The 17302-nt window shown below is 47.2% G+C and overlaps 2 protein-coding genes across 3 annotated transcripts in view; one reads left to right on the top strand and one right to left on the bottom strand.

The window, feature by feature from the left end:
• Positions 1-901: 901 nt before the first annotated feature.
• Positions 902-16847, bottom strand: CD2H1orf131 (chromosome D2 C1orf131 homolog). 2 transcript variants are annotated; one of them, XM_047824974.1, is made up of 7 exons: positions 16536-16736; positions 14542-14888; positions 4482-4538; positions 3701-3796; positions 3471-3557; positions 2859-2911; positions 902-1757 (listed from the first exon to the last, which is right to left on the bottom strand). In XM_047824974.1, the coding sequence occupies exons 1-7, from the start codon at positions 16621-16623 to the stop codon at positions 1619-1621; spliced, it is 867 nt and encodes a 288-aa protein (XP_047680930.1). In that variant the 5' UTR covers positions 16624-16736; the 3' UTR covers positions 902-1618. The 2 variants fall into 2 exon arrangements, with proteins under 2 accessions (XP_047680930.1, XP_047680931.1); XM_047824975.1 differs by lacking the exon at positions 14542-14888 and having other exon boundaries at positions 16536-16847.
• Positions 16847-17302, top strand: part of GNPAT (glyceronephosphate O-acyltransferase) — a 32989-nt gene continuing 32533 nt past the window's right edge. The window contains exon 1 of the mRNA XM_047824970.1: positions 16847-16979. Within this exon, the coding sequence (XP_047680926.1) occupies positions 16902-16979 (78 nt within the window). The 5' untranslated portion in view covers positions 16847-16901. The remainder of the gene's footprint in view (positions 16980-17302) is intronic.

The raw sequence follows: 17302 nt of genomic DNA, 5'->3' as shown, positions 1-17302 counted from the left end.
GTTGGCAGAATCTTAGTCATAACCGTCTTTCTTTGGATGACTGGTTTTCATGGTGGCTTCTCTCTGCTGCTATCTTGCTAGAGGAAACTTCCATCGATGGGGAAATAAAAAGTGTGATCTTAAGCCTGCTCTCTAGCCCTTAAAGTATAGGTTTTTCTTAGTCCCTAAATATCTGAGGATTCCTGGAGCGCCCAGTGGTAACAAGACCACTCTTTAAGTATTTATTCAGTAAATTAAAAGGTGAAAGCAAAGCGAGGTGAGTAATTTAAACTCAGAACTTGCATACTTCTCCCGAGTGGACTAGTCTGCAGTTCTGGTCCAGAGTCTGGCTAAGCGTTCAGCTGTCTGAGCTTCGAGGCCAGTGGAGGTGGGGGTGGGGTGGGGCGGCCTCGGACCCTGGGCTGCCTGTAGAGAAGGGGAACCAAACTGTTCCAGTCGCTGCTCTGATAGGTCACCTCTAGGTCTTCAGATATTTCCTGGTGCTTTGTCAGGCTTGGGATCCTCTACACCTTTAAAAAAAAATCACTCTCTGGGGGCCTGGGTGGCCCAGTTGGTTGGGCGTCTGACTTTGGCTCAGGTTCACGGTTCACGAATTCGAGCCCCACATCAGGCTTTGTGCTGACAGCTCTCCCAAAAACAAACATTAAAAAAATTTTTTTTTAAAACTGCCGAAGTAGGTATTCTGCCAAGTACTGCCTTTCAAAATAAACTTGGAAAACAGAATACTGATTCCACTCTTGCTTCAACTCAGGGCTTTTGTGGAGCTCCTCACTTGGCAATGGCCTTGGAGTCCACGTTGGAGCCACATAAAAACGTCAGCCATTTTTACCCCTTTGTTTTGACCAAAATGTTACCGTGTGATAAGATTTTTTGTCATAAAGAAAAACAATGCCAAAAGTGATTACTATCATTGAAGACTTTTTGTTTTTAATGGGTCACAAGCTTTGAGAAGTTCCAGACGCTTTCAGTAAGTGCAATATAATTTAAAAAATATGTTTAGCCATCCACGGTGATTATTCTGGAGAGGACATTAGCTTACATGTAGGTATGGTTAAAATCCTCTGCTGTGTTACCTGTCACAGTCACATATACCACAAAAGCTGTGTTCTATTTACATAACTTCTTACAGAGATTTCACGCACGTGGTAGGCTACAAATCAAAACTGCTTTTCCCACAAAAACGACTGACAAATTATCACACGTGGTTCTTTCATGACAAAGTAACAGGACACCATTTTTAGAAAATTAAAAAAGGCAACTTAAAGCTAATTACCAGCATTTACAAATCAGTAAATCATGAAGTTTATGAAAAACCATTACATGCAGAGGTACAAAACACCAGTCAGAGCCAATCTAGCATAAATCTCGCTGGACAGGATTAAACGTCCTTTTCAACAGGCTGGCTATAATTATACTCACAGTGCGATTGGCCCTTCCCACCGTACGCTTATCACCATAAAACACACACACCTCACCGGTACAAATTTTATTATTTCTACTTGACGTTTTCCCCTAAAATAGAAAAGCAGTCTCTAAAATATGAAACAAATTAAGAATAATCTAGAAGTCTCATAAGGGTCCAGTTCCAGTACAGAGTTCCTCTATGTCACGAAGTACTTCACTTAGCCACTCGGGAGGAATTTATTTTCTTGATGTCAACCTGGCTCAGAATCAGTGTCCCATTTTTGAATTTTCCAACCTGTCCAATCTGTCCACTTGACAAAATGCTGGGAGCTGATTTCTTCTTTTTGGCTCTCCTGCAGTTAAAAATCAGGGAAGGGTACTGAAGTTAAGCTTACGAGGAAGGGCTATCGCACCGCCAGCCAGGTGGCCGGGGCCCCGCCCCTACAAACTCCGGGTGTCCCCCTGTGCGTCCCCCCCACTGCCCCGCCCCAACAACTGCGGGCCTTCACGTGGCCCCAGAAACATGCCGCCTCCTTCCTGCCTCAGGGCCTTTGCATTGGTTTCTTCTCTGTGGAATGTTCTCTACAGATCTTTCCAGGCTGCCCCCTCCTCTTCACTCAGTTCTCAACTCAGATGTCACCCCCCTAGAATGACATCCCGGCCCATCCCTGGTGATTTTCTCCCCCGATGCTTTAGCGCCACCTCTTCGTAGAACCTGCCGGGGCCTGACATCCCCTCGCTAACCTGTTCGTATGTTTTGGTGTGTTTCCCTCACTACAGTGTAAGCTCCTCAAAGACAAGGAAACTGCCAGTGTGACGATGCCTATATTCCCGACACCCAAGACACCCATATGCCTGGCACGCAGGGGACCCTCAACGGACAGACATGTATGGTCAGAACCAATGACCGCTTGACGGCATATGCAAGCTCACTAGGAGTCCAAGGAAAAGGCCAAGACAAAAGAAGTCGATTTGGAACCAGTAATTCAAGGAGGGAGAAAAGGCATTTTTGAACAAACGCTAAGAAACAAAAGTAGAGCAACATCATCAATGTCCCGTTACTCAGACCGTGGCGCCCTGCCTACGTGGTAGGTCAAGGAACTGGCAGTACAGACCCAGGCCGTGCTGTCTTATCAGCAGGCTCTTGGGGGGGGACACAAGTCTTTTGTTGGAAACGTCAATCTCAGCTTCTCCACTGGTCACTTGAGGTGTCTGGTCTTTGGAAATGGGAGACCGGAGAAAATTCCCAGTTTGGTTCTGAGGTAGCTATTCGATCTTGGGCCATGTCCTACACCTGGTCTTCCCCTCACGGGACTCACTGAGAATCCACGAGGGACTGTGAAGCACCCTAACGGGCTAGAAACACCGCGTAAACTCCAGGTGCTATCTTCACAACTGATGCAGTATGCTTATCCAGATCATTCCACCCCAGTAGCTGATGATGTGTCACTCACCTGTCTTCCTGCCCTTTCCTCTTCTTTTTCTTGAAAATATCTGTGTCCTGGGCCTGATTTCAGAATTTAAGATAATATGTGTGTCAATAACGGATAATGGAGATTCAAAAAAAAGACGAGGTTTGTGGTCAAAAGCCAGTAAGCTATCACTTAATATTTTTTTTCAAGTAGGTGTATGAACACAAACTTAGTTTCTTCCTAAAACTCTTTCAGAGGGTGAAAGGTCATTCCAGAAAAGACTGACAGTAGAAACATCGAATCTTCCGTTTTAGATGAAAGGGAGCGAGTGTAACCTCTGTTCCTCTGAGGTTTTTCATGGGTCCTCGTGTTCTACACCATGTAAAATGCAATACAGGAGAAAGAGCAAGGCAGCTTATGTTATCCGAGTGGGAGTTTGCTATTTCAGAGCAAACCTTTCATGTAAATATGCCAGGTTACCTGGCTGGTATTACGGAATAAGGCAGACCTGAACAAGTGGAGAAAATGATCCTCTAACTCCAGATTTTACTGTTGTCTACACTGCTTTCCAAGCAGCCGGTCCAGCATTCCACTGTGGCCAAAGGCAGCCACCTTTCTGTTCTAGCTTAGGAACGAAAAGGCTATTACTCCTACCATTCTCTTTTCTTCTTCTTTTGCTGCCTTTTTTTCTTTGATTTGTTCCTGCAAGACCTTGTAATTCACATAACTATTTTTGGGAGGCTGAAATGAAAGGAAAAAAAAAAAAAAAGATACCATTTTTTATTTTGCAAAGACCTCCCAGTGACCCATGCCCTGACTTGCCCCGGGCTCTTCCCCCGCTTTTGTATCCTGTCTGATGCTGGAAGACGGAAGCAGCCCCCCACCTGAGCACCCAGCATTATGGCACGTTCCCGTTCCAGGACTCTTTCCTTTCCTTTTCCGTAACCCGTGATCCCGAACCGGTGCACTTCCAAGCGAGCCTGTGGGCACAAAGCAGAATCAGACCCAGGTGCGTTCCAAAGACTCCAGACAGGACATACATCCCGGGGAGTAACACACGTCAGACACAACGTGCTGTTGCAAGAACTCTGTGGAGGGTGGTTTGCGCAGCCTTGTGGAGGTCTCCGTTCTCCCACGTTTAATTTTGGACAGGTGAAGCAAAGACTTCTCTCCACACAAATTAGCAACAGAATTCAGATTAAACGCAGAGATGCTCTCTGAGTTTCCACTTAAAGGTACCCCTCCAAACACACTCACAAGGAGAAACCATTCCTCATGGAGGTTTCAAATGCAGATCTGGGTTTGCTCATTTGTTTAAAGACACTGCAGAGGAAGAGGAAAAAGTCACCAATGCCCACTCTTAGCAGCTCAATCCCTTCCTCCTCTCTTCTTTTTCATGCATTTTTAAAAACCGAGTTTTGACTACAAAATACACACGCCTGGCTTTTCATACTTACCACTGCATTACTGGCATTGTGGTCACAAGCCCTCGGGTTTTAACTGACAGCCTAATAATCACCAAGAGAAGGTAGTGTGATTTGCTTAGCCATTTACTCAACCACTGGACATGTAAGCATATTCTTTTGTGTGTGTGTGTGTGTGTGTGTGTGTGTGTATGTGTGTGTGTTATAAAGCTGAAAAGATTAACAATTTCAAAACACATACCTTCTCTAAGTTAAATTCTTGTCTATCCACATCGTTCTCAAGGATATTAGTTTTGGTCTGAAAAGAAAGAGAATTCTTATTAAGATCATCTGTTACTGTATCATTAGAGTATTTGTCACCAACAGAGTAGTCATGTTTTTTTTGTTTTTCAGCTTATTTATTTTGAGAGAGAGTGCACATATGCGTGTGCATGAGCGGGGGAGAGGCAGAGAGAGAGGGAGAGAGAGAATCCCAAGCAGGCTCCGATGCAGGGCCTGAACCCTCAAACCAGTAGATCATGATGTGAGCAGAGATCAACAGCCAGACGCTGAACCTACTGAGCCACCCAGGCACCCCCAGGGTAGCCATGTTTTAAAAAGCCCAGAAACTGGCCCAGATGTCTACATACCAAACAATAACACAAGCATGTTGCACAAAAGCCTAATTACCAGTTAATGGAAGAAAAAAAACCTTTTGAAGTCTCAAAGCTTAAGAAAGGATGAGAAATTTCTTTTAAATTTTTTTTAACATTTATTCTTGTGAGCGAGACAGAGCACGAGAGGGAGAAGCAGAGAGAGAGGGAGACACAGAATCCAAAGCAGGCTCAAGGCTCTGAGCTGTCAACACAGAGCCCGACGTAGGGCTCGAACTCACAAACCATGAGGCCATGACCTGAGCCGAAGTCGGATGCTTAACCAACTGAGCCAACCAGGTACCCCAGGATGAGAAATTTTTTTTAAATACAAAAATAAAAAAAAGTGACGAGAGAGACTAGTGTCTGTCTCTCATAAACCACATGTACAAGATTGTTTGGTGCGGGGTTTAAAAAAGGGTGGGTGTTTGAGGGATTCTGGAGGGTAATATTATATTTGAATAATTCTTTCTCTTCTTTCTTCTTCCCATCCAGCCATTAGAATGATGGCTAACAAAACTCTCTTGACTTGAGTATTTCTTTCAGGAACATCAGATTTCTAGAATGGCTTATACTTCCCAACAGAAAATGATGATACTGCAAAAGCCTGCAAAGCATGTGACTCTTTATATCGATGTATCTACTAGCTACGGTTACTGACCCACAGAATTGACCAGAAGCTTGAGATTTGAAGGAAATACACTGTCACATCTGGTTAACAAGAGCGGTCGCTACTCAACTCCAGCCACCAGATCTGGACCAACGGGAAGCAGCCTCTAAAAAAGAAAAGGCACCCTTCTCCCTCACAGGACAGTGGTGAAGAGGGATGGATGGCCGGCTGCTCTGCTCCCAGGATGGGACCTCCCGCTGCTCCTGCTCAGCAGGCGGGGGTGGGGGGAGGGTGGGGGCTGGGTTGGCTCAGTGCCCTACCCCACACCATGCTGGGAAGTGCCAGAAACACTGCAATCTACAGGTCTTCTGGACTCTCCTTCTGCAAAGGGGAGCTGTATTTCAGCTCAGCCTGTCCCCCCGACCCCTGCTGTGTTTGGGCTGTGTGGGTCAGTCAGTGACTGTTTCCACAGGGGACAGCCTCTGTCTCCACAAGGCCATGTACTGACCTCACAGAGGGGTTCTTACGATGAAAGTGGATGAAGCGTGCAATGGTAGATGTTAGCGACGTCCAATAAACAGGAAGACGTGGCCAATGCTGCAAAGTCACAAGACTCCTGGGGGGCACCACAACACTGCTCACCGGCTGTCACGCCGCACACGGACTCTTGCAGACCCATGTGCTGATGGTGACAGACAGAACAGGGCACCACCAAGGATGCTCTAAGCATGCGGCCTCGTTCTGTGCTCTCAGTCCCAATAAATGCACCTTCCGCGTTAGTTTATCAAGATTCCTGACCTTTACTACGCTTACGATTTTCTTCGACCGTGTATTGCACAGACTCAAGTGCCTTAATTAAGACCACGGGTACGTGGAGGACGCCAGGCACCTCCATTCATTTATCCCAGAAAGTCTTACTTCCTGTTCCATGACTGGAAAAAGTCTACGTCTACCTTGAAGGTAAAAACTCTTCTCCACTGGTACGCACGTCTAACCTACTCAATATGATGAACACTAATACCACTTTTGGAAAACAAATGGCTTAAGTCTTAATGACTTCAGGATCATCCAGATCCTCAAATACAAATTATATGTTAAAAAGAAACACCATAGGGGTGCCCTGGTGGCTCGGTCAGTTGAGTGTCCAACTGCTGTCTCGGGTCATGATCCCAGGGTTGTGGGATCAAGCCCCATGTTGGGCTCTGCGCTGAGCATGCAGCCGGCTTGGGATTTTGCCTTCGTCTGTCCCTCCCCGCACCCCACCCCCGTCGTGCTGCCCCTCTAACCCACGTGAGCTCAAAGATAAAATTTAGAAAGAAAAAAGGAAACCTGTATGCTGGTCACAGATCTCCAAAATCCCATGAAACATTTACCTCCATTTCTAAGTACTGAAGTAGTTCTTTCTCTTTCTTCTTCTGTCCCAACCATCCAATCAAGTAACGGCTAAACTCTTTCAAGTTGACAATTTCTTTCAGGAACATCAGATTTCCCGCAATACTGGAGATGTCACAGATGCCCCTGACTGACTGTTACCAGAAGATCAGCAAGAGGAAGGACGCACTGTAATAAAATTCCTAGCCACCTGTGCTACAGTCCCCGCAGGGCTGAAACCCCTGGGTCTGGGGGAGAAATTGGCCCCCAAAGGACAGGGGCATGGCTTCTGATGTCCCTGCTTCCCCCAACGCCAGCCCACAGATTACCCAGTCCTTGCATGCAGGCGTCTGTTTATCTTGGCCGTGGGGACACCTGGGCCGAGGGGCTGTGGAGACCTGAGTGGCAGGCCTGGCCTCACACAGATCATCTTGCCGTTCCCAAGCCCTGTATCAACATGTCACTAGAAACTCCTCAGCTTTGTAGCCGTCGATGTATTTGAGAAAAGGTCTGGATTCTAGATCCTTGTTTATTTATCTTTTCATTTTTATTAAAAAAAAATTTTTTTAATGTTTATTTTTGAGAGAGAAAGAGCACGAGCGGGGGACGGGCACAGAGGGAGAGGGAGACCGAGAATCCAAAGCGGGCTCCGCGTCGACAGCACAGAGCCTGATACGGGGCTTGAACCCACGAACCGTGAGATCACGACCCGAGCAGAAGTCGGACACTTAATTGACTGAGTCATCCAGGCGCCCCTCTAGATCCTTGTTTACAATAAAAATAAACATTTGGAAAATAATTCTTAGCTAATTATTTTGTGATGCTGAATCCATAGGCATGACCCGCCCCCCCCCCCCCCCCCATTACCTAACTTTTATTCACAGCTTTAAAGCCACTTCAGTACATTATTCACAACGTATTGCCTGGTAGAGAAACAATCGGTGGTTTTCCCTGTTTTCTTGCCCCTCGGACCCACTGCAGTAGGAGGCACAGCACCTGCAGACAATACCGGGTCCTCTTCTGCTTCTAGGCTTTGCTGCCTACCTGAAGCTAGACGGGGCCACGTGACCTTCTGTGGCCAAAGAAGTGTGAGCAGAAAGGAAGCGTGCCCCTTGCACATGGAGCCTCTCTCTACCAGTCATCTGTTGACTCCCCTTCTTCACCAAAGCAACTAAGAACCTTCCAGATGGTGGAGCCCCTATTAGCCCCGGCCCCCAGCTGAGGACGGTGTAGGGCAGAGCAGTCTGTCCTTAGGAGATATAAAAATAATTAATTTTTGCCTTCGAACCACTAAGATGGAGGGACTATGTTATTAAACCACAGCCTAATCTAACTTGACCTGCAAAGCCTTACTGTCCCACACACAGGAAAGAGAAATGTCTGCAGATTTTGAGAACTTGCGTGTTAGGCTACGAAGAAAGAAAGCTGTGGAAAGAAGAAACCGTTTGGGAGAAATGCACGGGGACGATGGATAAAGGCCCGCAGCCCCCTAGGCTCAGTGAACTCATCCACGGGTTGACTTGCTGACCACAAGTACTTTCTCCTGCACTGGTTAGATTCTTCTATTCTATCAGCTACACTGTCCAACCTTTGTCCAATTAGAGAGTAGCTGGGGAAATAAACAGTCTCGTTTTAAAAAGCAAGCAGTTCTGGGGCACCTGGATGGCTTAGTCAGTTAAGCGTCCAACTCTCCGTCTCGGCTCAGGTCTTGATCTCACGGTCGTGAGTTCAAGCCCTGCACTGGGCTCCGTGCTGGGCATGGAGCCTCCTTAAAAATACAAATAAAAAATATAAATACAAAGTATGTATCTACATAACTGTATTTATAAAAATATAATAACGTATATGTAATTTAAATGCAAGCAGTTCCAAGAGCATCAGGAAATGTACTCTGATCTTCTTGAGGAGATGTTTCTTCAACTACATTACTCTTACACCTATCTGACACTGGATCTCGCAAAGAACAGGGGTGTGGAACAAAGTAAGAACCTGGGGAAATAACTTGGGGACAGGTCTTTCTATCTAGTGAAGATGCTGGGAAGCAGGGCACTTGTGTTACTCAAAGGACAAAGAGCCTAACCTGACCTGTATTCTCTCTTTCTGGCGTAGTGGTGAGGCACACAGCTCTCACACAGCCAGAAACCCCGGGGTCCGAACCTGAGCTCTGGTATTTACTTCACATCCATAATCCTTTGTGTGGAATCCTTAGAAAATTAAGTAGTTTTCACATTTGAGAAAGGCAATACCGTGACTATACTGAATATCATACGTCATTTCCAGTGGGGGCCGAGACAGCAACCCATAATCCATTAAGCACGTTCACATTTCTGCAGCAGTATCTATGAATATTCATGCCAAATGCAACAAACAGAAATAATTCCTAAGCCTCATCTGAGTTCAGTTCAGGTTTTGCTGCCAAATAAATCTATCTGCATCAAACTTCGAAACGAAACATTAACTGTGACTTCCAAAGCTCCGGGGTTCTGGGATTGCAGGTATGGGGCGGCTGACTGTTTAAACGCAGGCATGCACCCTCACCTCTCCAGGCATCAATTTCCTCTGTAACATGAAGACAGGGCGCATGAATTGTGAGGATTCCACGAGATAACGAACTAGGGAACAGAAATCATCACTCGTGGAACGCAGTAAGCACCAGCGCATCTTGGTTATTAGGAGTGATTGGCTCCCTGCTCAGGAACAGTCTACATGCACCTGGGTCCAGGCCCCAGGAGCCAAGAGCCCCTTCTGATCTAGAGTCCACCGTCCTATTATTTCTATTGTCTTTCTTACCCCTTCTTTTCTATGGAGGCCACAAAGGAGGCTAAGGTTCAGGGCAGGGGCCGATGTTAAGGGTGGAAAAAACACTGGTGAGACATCCCTGTGAGCCAAACAACACTTGCGTCATTTCCAGCCACACCCGATGCTTTCATTTCTCAAGACCCTTCCTCGTAGGCAGCCTTGCACCCGTTCAAGAATGGTTCACGCACTCATTCCTCATATTCCGTCAGGCCACCCATCCTGACCCAGCAGCACTGCGGTCAACTCCTGATTCAGCTCCTGCAGGCCTCTGCTACCGCTTCCCTGTCATCTAGTTACCACACAGAGGCCTGAGTGATGTTTAAAAGGTTAAGTCAGATCACCTCATGCCCTTAAAACTCTCTGCTGGCTTTCCACATACTTTAAACTGAACTCCAAAGGTCTTACCATTGCTTACGAGACCCGGCAGGGGCTGGCCTTGGCCTGTTCCTCCACCGCAGCTCATACCATTCTCCTCTCTGTCCTCCTCCACTAGGCTTCCAGCTTCCAGAACACATTAGGCCTTCTCACGCATCCGGACGCTGGCAATGCTGTGTACTCTCCACCCGCGTTAGTCTCCCGGCTCCTTTCTCCGACAAACCTCAGCAGAGCTTTGTCACCTTCTCCTGAGACTTCCACCGACTCTACCGAAAGGAGGTTCTGCCTGCTACTCTCAAGGCCCTATTTCTTTTCCTTCAGAAGGTTTATAACTTTTTAATTATATTATTAATTTACCTGGAGTTTGGTTGACCCCACCAGTAGAGAGTATACTCCATGAGGGCAGAGGACTCTCTCTCATTCACCATTGGATCTTCTGGGTCTGACAAATAGTTGGCACCCAAATTATTTGTGGAATAAGTAAGTACACAGGTGATCTTTTACCTACTGTTTCCTGATAGACTACGTCTATAGTCACTCCACTGTAAAAAGGATAGGATTAGGAAGTTCATCTGTAGGTTAGACACCTGGGATGGGTAAAATGTTACATAAATGGTGGCCAAGTTCCCAGATGAACCCATTAAAGGGGGTGATGTCAGCGGGGAGGATTTCCCCCCACAGCCGACAAGCAATCCTCCCACACCAGCTATAATCCAACTCTATCTGGAGACAGCACCACACTGCACAGCTTAAGGGCTCAGTCCTATAAGACTGTCCCTCGCTTCATATGCTGCAAGCCCAGGTTGTTACCTGTACTTAGGACTGGCTACCCACAGGTTACAAGTCCCCACGACTCCTTCCTTGGGTTGGATGAATTTGCTAGAGCAGCTCACAGAACTCAGGAAACCTGTCTAACTGACTAGATTGCTGATTTATTACAGAAGGATACAAGTCAGGAAGAGCCAGATGGGGGAGATGCACACGGTACAGCGGGTGGGACAGGACAAGGCACTTCCATGTCCTCTCTGAGCGTGTCACTCGCTAAGCACCTACAAGTGTTCACCAACCCATAAGCTTTCCAAACTCTTTTGCGTTTATAGAGGCTTCACTACCTAAGTATGATGGACTAAATCGCTGGCCATTGGCAATAACTCCAACCTCCAGCCCTTTACCTCTCCTCAGAGGTCAGAGAGACAAGATTGAAAGTTCCAAACCTCTTGTCACGGGGTGGGTTCACCTGGCAGTCTGTCCCATCTTTACAGCCTTTCCAACTTACTCATTACAAAAGATACCTTTACTGCTCTTATCACCTAGGAAAGTCCAAGGGTTATAAGGGTTTTGTGCCTGAAACAGGGGACAAAGAAAACATAGATACATACAGATACAGATACAGATATAGACATATACATACACACACACACACACACACACTAAGTATATATATATATTTTTTTTATTATAAATCACCATACCACACCATGAAAAACTGTTTCAATACACAATGCAGTTTAATCACAGTATTTATGGCACAAGCCTAAGTTCTAGGGAAAGACGGTCACTTCCTGGGTTCAGGCAGGGCCAGCCGGGTTATCTAACTGGTTAGTACCTCTCAAATATTCTCCAAAGACGACCAGCTGACTCCATGCAGGCTATCATTATTACACTTCTTTGCTGATTCCATGTCTGTTTGAACTGTCCTACAATGACCTGTAAGCTTGCAGAGAGCAGGGGCCACAACTATCTTTTACTATGTTGTACAAACTCTTAGCATGGCATCACATATCCCAATTACTCCCAGCCGACTGACTATTCCTTACCTGGCATTCCCTAGATCCAGGATATGCCATTAATAAGCAGTGTTGTATTCGTTTGTATTTATTTACATGTTGCAATGCCAACAGGCTGAAGTCTTTTTACAGGCATATGTGTTTTTATTGTGTTCATATCCCGTCTCCTTAGCCAGACACATTCACATTTTCAAAAGAATCAATTTTAGGGGCTCTTGGGTGGCTCAGTTGGTTAAGCGTCCGACCTCAGCTCAGGTCATGATCTCGCGGTTCTTGAGTTTGAGCCCCGCATCACTCAGAGCCGGGAGCTTGTTCAGATTTTGTGTCTCCCTCTCTCTCTCTGCCCCTCCCCCACTTGCACGCTCACACGCTCTCTCTTTCTCTCTCTCAAAATTAAACATAAAAAAAATTCTAAGGATCAATTTTAAAAAGGAGGAAAGGGCAGAACGGCCAAGGGCAACTGAGAAGTTTCATTAGGGTCAGGAAGTCCAAAATGTCCAATGAGCTGAGGTTCCTGACAAAAGCCAGCTACGATGAAAAAGGGATCGGTTAGAATTGGAAGAAAATGAATCTAACAGCCTGCTGCAGATGATCTATTATTAAGAGACAGAGAAATGCATTCACTCAATGCTAACCTTTTTGTCCTTTCCACTAGAAAACTTTCCATTCTAGAGAGAACACAAGCAGATGTAGGAGGAAACAGAAGACCGAGGACCTGAGGAAATGAGGGAGGGTACTCAGATGCTTTGCTAAACTCCCCAAATGCAGAATTATATATAATGCAAAGCACTGTTTCCCAACCTTTCTCACTGCACGGCACACACAGAAAATACTAACATTTGTATGGCACACTAGGGGACACTATGATAATATTGATCTCTTGTGAGTTCCCCTGGCTGATCAGCTTGGGAGTTCCTGCTGGCTGAAGGACCAAGGGAATCCGTTTCCTAGTCCACCTCTAACAGTGCCCAGTGCCCCAGCATTTGGAGTATGAGTTGGGAACTGACCAGGAAACCTAAAATAAAGGTAGATTATTACAAAAAGCACTATTAATCTTTGAGGAAGAGATCCTGATGAGGATCACTTCACTTGACATGAAGTGCTACCTGAATTCTAGGAAAGATTATACAGATGGTTTTTAAATCGTAAAAAAGATGTGGTAAGCCCTGGACACCGACCAGCACATGCACACACGTGTTCACTGAGAACCATGCAAGCCTGTCTTTGCAGTGGGTTGAGTTGTGGTCTCCAAAGAGACATGTTCTAAACCCCCAGAATCAATGAATGGATCTTATTGGGGGAAAAGGGTCTTTGTAGTGTAATTAAGGATCTCATGACAAGACCCATTCTAGATTTCGGGTGGGCCCTAAATCCAATGACAGCTGTCCTTTGAAGAGACAGAGGGAGATTTAAGACTCAGACATATAGAGAAGAAGGCCATGTGTAGACACAGGCAGAGGTTAGGGTGACGCAGCCACAGGCCAACAAACACTTAGAGCCACCAGCAGCTGAAAGAAGCAAGGAAGGATTCTCTTTCAGAGCGGAAGGTACCTAGCCAGCCAACACCTTGATTCTGGCCTTCTGGTCTCTAGAACTGTGAGAGAATGAATTTCTGCCCAGCAGCCCTAGAAACTAATACAATCCCCTTTTCCGTTTACGATAGACAGAAGTTTATAGGACATGAAGAATGCAACAGAAATAGAGTCCCTGGAGTTCTGCAATGAATTTGACCAAACCACAATGATATCCTTGTGGGCAAAGCTGGATAAGCAACCATACCTCTCTCCTGGACTGAATTTTGAGTGAGACTTCCAAACTCAGTCTGAGATTACCGCTCAGTGAAATCAAACTGCTTTCCGTGAGAAGGGGAGTTCCTTGAGAGGGAGCAGTTTGGTCTATTTTGTTCAATGCTGGAACCCAGTGCCTACAATAGCAGCCAGAAATAGTGGCTGAATGACTCCGTTTTCTCAGAGCACAGTTAAGCAGAAGCCCCAGGCGCATGAAAGAGTCAACTCGGCAGGCTTGCGTTGGAATATTGTCTGATAAGAGTGTTTTTACATCCCCGAGCCCCTGAGTCAAGGCTGCCTGGATAGTTTACACTAGCCGTGGGATTTATGGTGAACACGTCCTTTTTCCTGGGGGTCTAAGAGCTTCAGTAACTAAGGTCAGTCTGGATGTCTACACAACCGACCCCCAATAAAAACCCTGGACACCCAGGCTGGAGTGAACTTCCCTGGTCGGCAACACTTCCGACCTGCTGTCACGAATCACTGCGGGTGGAAATTAAACGCATCCCACACAACTCCACTGGGTAGGGACCTCTGGACACCTGCACCTGGTTTCCTTCAGACTTGGCCACATGCACCTTTTCCCTTCGCTAGTTTTCCTCTGTATCCTTTTGCTGTAATAATTTGTGACCGTGACGATGACTATAGCCAAGTCCTGAGTCCTGTGAATGCTTTTAGCCAATCCTCAAGCCTGAGGGTTGTTCTGGGGACCTCTGACACGGTCTGTAAAAGTACTCATCTAGGTGCGCCTGGCTGGCTCAGTCGGAAAAGCATGCGACTCTTGATCTCGAGGTCAGGAGTTCGAGCTCCATGGAGGGGAGGGGAGGGTAGAGATTACTTAAATAAGTAAACAATTTTAACAAAGAAACAAAAAGATACTTCTCTACAACTGCAATATCAGGGTTTCCAACACATACATTGAAACTAACCAACTCATTACCTGTGTGTTCTCATCTTGATCCGGCTTCCCTTTCCTTTTTTTATTTCTGCTGTGAAATTCTATCACTTGTACTCGCTCCCTGCTGTTCCTCAGTGTTGAAGAAGATGCCGTAGCACTAGGGGCGTCTGGTCCTAAAGGAGAGCTGGTGGGGGTCACAGCAGGAACACCCTGCAGCTCTTCCCTGAGTTCCTTGAAGAAGCTGGAGACTCTCTTCCTTCGGCCTCTCACGGGAGAACCAGGTACAGGAGCTGGGTCTGCTGCCAAGGTCACTGGAGTCCCTACATCTCTCCTCTTGTTTTCTCCCTTCTTTCTGATCCTTTTCTGTTCTGCCTCATCTTCTGTCTCCCCTGTTTGTTCAAACACAGAGTGGAAAGATAAATATTTTTGGTTCTATCGAATGAGATGAAGGCACTTATACATACGCCACAGCTATCAACACCCAGAAATACAAAGAAAAAAAAAAAAAAAAACGATTTCTTTTCCTTCAGATAGGGATGTATTTGCACAATTCATAGAATCCCAAAATGCGTGGGGCGCCTGGGTGGTTCAGTTGGTTAGGCGTCTGCCTTTGGCGCAGGTCATGATCTCGCAGTTCGTGGTGAGTGTGGGCCCCACATCCAGAGCCTGCTTCAGACCCCCTGCCTCTCTCTCTCTCTCTCTGTCTCAAAAATCAATAAACATTAAAAAAGAAAAGAAAAGAATCCAAAATGCAACATCTTTTCCTAGGTAACTGACTGTATCCATGCCTTTGACCCTTGCAGCATAATAAGTTCTCACCTTGTTCCGTAATAAAAGTGACATCAAGGCAATAATCCCAGGAACTGGTAATCCCAATTGGCTCACGTTTTGTGCTGAAAATGTCTGCCACTGCAGCTGGTGTTTTGTTTTATTTGTTTTTTTAACACTTTCTAGGGGTATAGGTAAGTATCACAGTCTTCCTATCGTCCAGAGTAGAAGTCCATACAAATACAGGGACTGTACATACGAGGGAGTCTGAGGATTGGAACCCAGGCTCTGCAAATTACTAGCTAGGTGAGCTTTGGGAAGCATTTTAACCTCTAGTGCTGGTTTCTCCATTTGTAATAATGGGATTAAGGACAGGATCAAGTTTACCGGGTTGTGAAAATTAAATGAGTAAATACATGAAAAATATGGAGTGCATGGGAAATTCTCTATACTTTCAGCTATTGTGTTTACTGTTTAAATAAACTGATCATTTTGAGCAATGGCTCCAAACTAAAATAGCTTTTGAAACATCACCTTACAAATTTAAGAAATACTTGCTCCTTAAGGGCGTTAACGCCTAACAATCATCTCTGTTGCATGAACAAGGGATGTCGCCTTCCCTGGAGAAAGTTCTTCAGTGTGTGGAACTGTCTTCCTACTAAAGTGCCTGGCGGTTGCCAATCCCAATGACCTTTTTGTATTTCCTTTTCCCCAGTCAAGATAAAAGGAGACCACAGGCTGGCCAACTTAATGAAGGGAAGCCTGCAGCAAAAAAGTTTCCCGTGAAAACGTTCTCTGAAGTCCGTGGGGGAGGAACACACTGAAGGATGGGGCACCAACGTCACAAGGTGGTACCAGGGCACCAGGATCACCGAGTTTGGGGGAGAATGTGGGGTGGGCAGTGGGCTTCCCAGAGGGCCGAGAAATGTGAAAGGGTGGGCTATTCCGAGAACCCTTTAAACCTGACAGCCTTGGTGCTCATGACGAGTAACTAAGTGGTGCCCACACTCAGGGGCGACGTGGGAGGCTGTATTCGTAAAGAGTAACAACAGACGCTGAAGGTGGGGGCGGGGGGGGGGGGAGAAAGGGGGAACTCGGACGCAGGTGTGTGCTGAACCCATCCTGGGAACCAGGTCGGCAAAGGGAGGGGTGCTCCACGTGCAAGAACCTTTAGCCTTGAACGCCGAAGGCGACCCAGTTCGGAAGGCACAGCAGACACCTCGGCTGCAAGTCCGCTGTCCACGTGGGCTCCGAGGCCCCTCACTCACCGAAGTCGTAGAGGTTCCGGAGCAGGGCATCCAGAAGTGTCTGAGAACCCGGAGGCGCGGGGGCCTCCGATCCCCGCTCCTGGGCCATCGCGGGGTCTGCCACCGCCGTGCGGCCCAGAGCCCGCCCGGACGCCCACACTTCCGAGTTCTGACGCGCTGCGCGCGCGCGCGCGCGTGCGTCGCAGGTCCCGGCGCGGCTTCCGTCCTGGTTAAGATGGCGGCGCCCGGGGTCCTGAAGAGCGGCCGCAGAGGGTGCCGCCGCCCTAGGCGAGGTCGGGCCGCCCTGCGCGGAAGAACCGCCCCCAGCAGCATCACTACGACCGCTTAGCAAAGAATTTCAGGCCCCGCCCGGACGGCAGCCGCATCATGGATTCTTCCAGCTCATCTAACTCTAGCTTCTCCGTCGGCTCCGCCAGTCCCGGCGCTGTCGTGCTCCTCTACTCGGTAGGCGCCCCGGGGAACGAGGCCCGGGGCGGGGCCGCAAGAGAGGACCCCACCCTCCCGGCCCCGGCCTCCTACGGGCCAGGACCCCTGGCCCAAAAGAGTGGGTGCCGGGGTCGCCGAGGAGGGGTGAGGTGGTTGACTTGGTTTCCAAGGCAACGGTGTATCGCTGTGTGTGTGAATGTGTGTAAGCTTTTAGAAGTTTCTATGGGCGACGGTTCCTCTGGTTCCTTTCCACTCGTTCCTTCTCTTTGCCTCCACCAGGCGGGGGGCCTTCAGAGAGCCCCTGACGCAGGAATGAGGCGTGAGAAAGGGATCTCTCTGCC

This window comes from Prionailurus viverrinus, chromosome D2, assembly GCF_022837055.1.
Source record: "Prionailurus viverrinus isolate Anna chromosome D2, UM_Priviv_1.0, whole genome shotgun sequence".
Classification (NCBI taxonomy): domain Eukaryota; kingdom Metazoa; phylum Chordata; class Mammalia; order Carnivora; family Felidae; genus Prionailurus; species Prionailurus viverrinus.
This window is presented reverse-complemented; position numbering and strand designations above follow the sequence as displayed.

Coding starts and splice junctions, on each gene's coding strand:
- CD2H1orf131 (XM_047824974.1), bottom strand. CDS start 16,623: ATGGCCCAGGAGCGGGGATCGGAGGCCCCCGCGCCTCCGGGTTCTCAG. Junction 4,539..14,541: donor ATCAAGATGAGAACACACAG/GTAATGAGTTGG, acceptor CTTTCTTTTCAG/ACCAAAACTAATATCCTTGA. Junction 1,758..2,858: donor AGGAAAGGGCAGGAAGACAG/GTGAGTGACACA, acceptor TTTTAACTGCAG/GAGAGCCAAAAAGAAGAAAT.